This window comes from Xyrauchen texanus, chromosome 12 (genome assembly GCF_025860055.1).
Source record: "Xyrauchen texanus isolate HMW12.3.18 chromosome 12, RBS_HiC_50CHRs, whole genome shotgun sequence".
Taxonomy (NCBI): Eukaryota; Metazoa; Chordata; class Actinopteri; order Cypriniformes; family Catostomidae; genus Xyrauchen; species Xyrauchen texanus.
The window spans coordinates 45,430,046-45,435,045 of record NC_068287.1 but is presented as its reverse complement, the minus strand read 5'-3'; the positions used below and the strand labels follow the sequence as shown (position 1 = coordinate 45,435,045).

General features: G+C 43.0%; 1 protein-coding gene across 1 annotated transcript in view; it reads left to right on the top strand.

Annotated features, from left to right (window-relative positions):
• Window positions 1-989: 989 nt before the first annotated feature.
• LOC127652256 (RNA binding protein fox-1 homolog 3-like) overlaps window positions 990-5,000 on the top strand; it is a 145,913-nt gene continuing 141,902 nt past the window's right edge. The window contains exon 1 of the mRNA XM_052138394.1: window positions 990-1,125. Coding sequence (XP_051994354.1) covers window positions 1,009-1,125 — 117 coding nt within the window. The 5' untranslated portion in view covers window positions 990-1,008. The remainder of the gene's footprint in view (window positions 1,126-5,000) is intronic.

Genomic DNA, 5,000 nt, shown 5'->3' with positions numbered 1-5,000 from the left:
TATTAATAATATGATTAATAGTAGTGTTAGTATTAGTTATATATCACTTATTATATATTATTGGTTCAGCCTTCAATGTTAGCCTACTGGATTTATTATAAAATGTATGAATTAATATTTATTAATTAAATTACAGATTATTTTATAATATTACTAATAATATTAATGTTATTTATGCCATTTATAATTATATATATATATATATATATATATATATATATATATATATATATATATATATATATTCCTCATTTAATGTAAATAAATATGTTTTTAATCATATTAATACATTATTATTATTTTTTATTATATTTATTTTTCTCTCTGTTTCCATGGTCTGATCAAAATTGTAACTTGAACACATTAGAAAAGTAATATCACACCTCTCCTCAACAAGCCGCATGATTTGAGGAATAATTCATGACTGTAGCACAAATACTGTAGGAAGCGTTAGACACTGAAGTTTATACTTCATATTAGGGGTTTGTTCAACTCACTAACCTAAAAATGAGCAATAATAATAATAGTTATGCTTGACTTAACAACACCACCATAACCGAAAACACAACATTGGTGTTTTAGCCAGGTTTAAATGTGCAAATAAGCAGAGGTTGGTATGATTGCGTGCTATAAAGCTTTGAATTGAGACAAATTATGCAAGCGTGCACATCACAGCGTGTGTGTGTGTCCTTGAGTGTGTTATACTGTAAAGGCTCTTTGCCAGTGTTGGACTCTAAAGGGGGTCGTGGGCAATTAAAAGCACACACACACACACACACACACACACACACACACACACATTTCTCCTCTGCTCTCAAAGCACCTCCCACTCCTGCAAGTGAATGTTTAAGTGATCTTTATTGCTGGCAGAGAAGAGAGAGAGAGAGAGAGAGAGAGAGAGAGAGAGAGAGAGAGGGAGGGGAGATCCCGTATGGAGTGCAGAAGAGCGAGCTGCATTGTGTCTACAGCAGGAGAGAGAGACAGACAGAGAGACAGTATCGTGGTTAAATGTGGAAGTCTTCATCTCTGAGCTCTATGGCAAACTCAGCGTGTGTGCTGCTGTCCGGATCCGGGATGCTCCCTCATTCCTTACACTGTCCCCCGGCGTTCCTCTATCTGTCCGAGGTGAGACTACATCCATTTGTCTTCTCTTTTATTCTGTGTTCTCTAGTTTTTATCCTCTGCGAGTGAACGATTGTGTCGTCTGACCCCTGACCTGTGACCCCTCTTCTGTTGGGGGCCAGCTCTCATCTTTTATTCCGATCTTTAACGCTTTTATTCCTCATTTACTCCAACTCGAAGGCTGTAAATCTCCGAACAGATTTGTTTGATTATTCATTAGTCATTTGATCATATTGTAATCTAGTTCAGGGTCTGGATTTGTGATATGTTGGCATGTCATGTCTTTATGTTACAGTTACATAAGGAAAGATATATATGACAGGTCTCAGGTCAGTCTCAAGGAAAATTAGGAAGCGGGAACCAGCTCACACTCTTTAGCTTCTTTTATTACAGGTCGCTTTCCAGCGCACACACTAAAACAAACACTCCGTCGCTTAACAGAGCCAGCATCTTCTCGGGACTCTAGCTCCTCCACTGCGGCTCTGGCTGCCTCTTTATCTCCCTCCAGCTCTCACTGTAACACAAAATAGCTGTCAGAGATAATTTCCCACAGGTGATAATCCTTACCGCTCTTGTCTCCCGAACTCGCTCTCCATTCAAAAACCACGATGACCACACTCCCACCACTATATACCCCCATCGTCCGACTCAGGCTGGGGACCATCTGGCCTGTCACCCCCTGTGGAGGAAATCCACCACGATCATCTGCACCTCCTGGCCTGTGGACCACCTCGAACTTAAAAGGCTGAAGAGCCAGATACCAATGGGTGATCAGCCACTGGAGCGGGGCGTGGTCCGAACAGAAGGTAAAGGCCTGTCCCAGGAGGTAGTACCTAAGGGTCAGGACCACCCAATTGATGGCTTGATGCTCCTTCTCGATGGTGCTGTACATCAGCAGGAAACTCTCGTGAGAGAGGTGAAGTACAGCACCATCGAGAAGGAGCGTCAGGCCATCAATTGGGTGGTCCTGACCCTTCGGTACTACGTCCTGGAACATGCCTTTACCTTCTGTTCGGACCACGCCCTGCTCCAGTGGGCACTGGGCGCTCCTTCCTTCGACCATCTGGGACAACTCAGCCCCCAACCCCCTGTCTGACGCGTCGGTCTGTAAAACACAAGGAAGAGCAAAATCAGGAGAGTGTAACAGCGGCCCACCACAAGGAGCCACTTTCACTTGCGAGAACGCCTGTTGACACTGCTCCGTCCACTGGACCATATCTGTTGAACCTTTTTAGTCAGATCAGCGAGCTGGTGATGGTCGGATAGATGGGCACAAACCTACGGTAATAGTCAGCCCCAGGAACTGTCTCACCTCCTGTTTGGTCTTAGGACTCGGGCAGGGTGCAATCGCTGCGGTCTTATCAATTTGGGGACGCACCTGTCCATGACCCAAGTGGAAGCCCAGATACAGTCCCTCCACCCACCCAATTGCTCACTTCTTTGGGTTTGCTGTGAATTCTGATCATCTCAACGACCTCAGGACAGCCCCAAGATGCTGCAGGTGCCACTGACAATCATTACTGTAAATAATAACATCATCCTGATAAGCAGCGGCATAAGCAACGTGAGGTCTGAGGACTCGGTCTATGAGTCTCTGAAACTTAGCCACGGCCCCGAACAAACCGAACAGAAGCATCACGAATTAGTGTAATCTCAACGGTTTGGAAAATGCCGTCTTTTCATGGGACATGGGTGTTAAGTGGATCTGCCAATATCCCTTCGTTAAATCCAGTGTCGAATAAAACTGATCAAGCAGCTAATCAATCCAACATATTGGGTACGCATCAAATTTAGTCAATGCATTGACCTTTCTATAATCCACACAGAACTGGACCGAGCCATCACTCTTCGGAACCAGCACCACCGGGCTGGCCCAGTCACTGTGGGATTCTTCTATTACCCCCATATCTAGCATTGCCTTTAATTCTTCCCAAACCACTTTTTTCGTGTTCGGGTAATCGATAGGGGCGACTGCGTACCACTACCCCTGGGGCTGTTTCGATATGGTGCTCTATGAGATTCGTACGACCAGGAAGTTCACCTCCAGTCCAAGCTCTTCCTTCTCCAGGACCACTGTCGCCAAAGTAATGGGGACCGCCTCTCTCCAAGGTTTTAGGAGGTTGAGGTGTTAAATATTCGATTTCCCAGACTCGCCGTGTGGCCTCAAAGAGCCCTTTCCACTTGGCGAGTAATTTATAGCTCGATGTGGGGAGTAATACAAGGACTTCATCTCCAGGTGCAAATTCCCATAGCCGAGTACCCCTATTACAGCCGGGTCTGACGTTCTTGAGCCTGTAGCAAATTCTCTTTGGGTTAAGGTCCCTCCTTCCAGTTATCCCGTAGGAAGTCAAGAATGCCACGTGGTTAATGCCCATAATAGGGGCCCATCTTGACGAGCATGGGGGAGGGCCGAAGCTGTAGCTGGGGTCACAGTTTCCGTATCCTCGCCGGTCCTCCTCCTGGGACTGCTGCACCTACTCCATGCGTAGGTCCAGGAGGACCTGGTGAGGGTCTTAATCACTTCAGCCAACGGTGAGGACTCCATGGCGATGACTCCCTCCTCATTTCCCTGATTTTGGCACTCTGGTAACAGGTCTCAGGTCAGTCTCAAGGAAAATGAGGAAGAGAGAACCAGCTCACACTCTTTAGCTTCTTTTATTACAGGTTGCGTTCCAGCACACACACTAAAACAAAACATACCGTCACTCAATAATCAAAAGTAAATCTTCTCTTTAACAGAGCCAGTGTTGTCTCGAGACTCTAGCTCCTCTCTCCTCCACTGCGGCTCTGGCTGCTCCTTTATCTCTCTCCAGCTCTCACTGTAACACACACCGCTCTTGCTCCCGAACTCGATATCCATTCACAAACCGGCAGTCGACCATGATCCCACCACCACAATATATTTCAAATGTCTTTATCATCGCTATTAGTATATGCAGATAAGTTCATTAAATATTCATGAGTTCCATGACTTTTCAATGTGTTCAATTACTAGAAGCATGTCCATAATTGACTTGATTTACTAAGTATTAGTCATTATATTCTCAATTTGATGTTAAATTGAAGACTGTGTTGATTTGACCATACCTATACCATACAGTTCTATATTGTGTGCATTGTATACCGTACATTGTGTTGTGTGTATATTAGTTTTGTAAATTGTGTTGTATAATTATGATGTTTATTGTAGATTGGTCACATTAATATTATTGTTGATGTTAATTAGTTGTTTGTATCCAGTATTGTAGTTCAGTTCGATTGTGACATGTTGGCATGTCATGTTTTATACACTCATTTAAGGTCATTATAATCAATATTATCATATGCAAATAAGCACATGAATAATTTAGTGTTGTCATGACTTTTCATTGTGATTACTGGAACTTAACCCTTGTGCGTCAATAAAAAATTAAATACTCAGAGGTCGTTAGAGGACAAAAATGTTCATTTTTTATATTATAATATTATTTTCCACTTTCAATAACTTCATTTTTTATCCAACATCAGTCCTGATCACACACACATAATTTTATCTGCATCATTTATTCAGTTGTCCTGCAGGTCTCTATAATACAGCAAACAGACAATAGGGGAAAAGCTTGTATTTGCTCCATAGGCTAAACATGAGGAAAATGGCGCCATCTGGTGGGAAATAAAAAGAATGTACATTTTGAAGCCAGGCCTCCATAATGAAAGTATAACATCATAGACTTCATGATTGTATGCTTTAATGGCACTGGGATCAAATATTGCTGTTTTACTGGGTTTCAATGGGGACATTTTTGTCCTGAAGGTCCCGAGTGTGACTATTCTGTGTACACAGTGAATTATAGATGTATTAGAGGAACTGAGGTTGAACTATCAAAATTCCCCCAAAT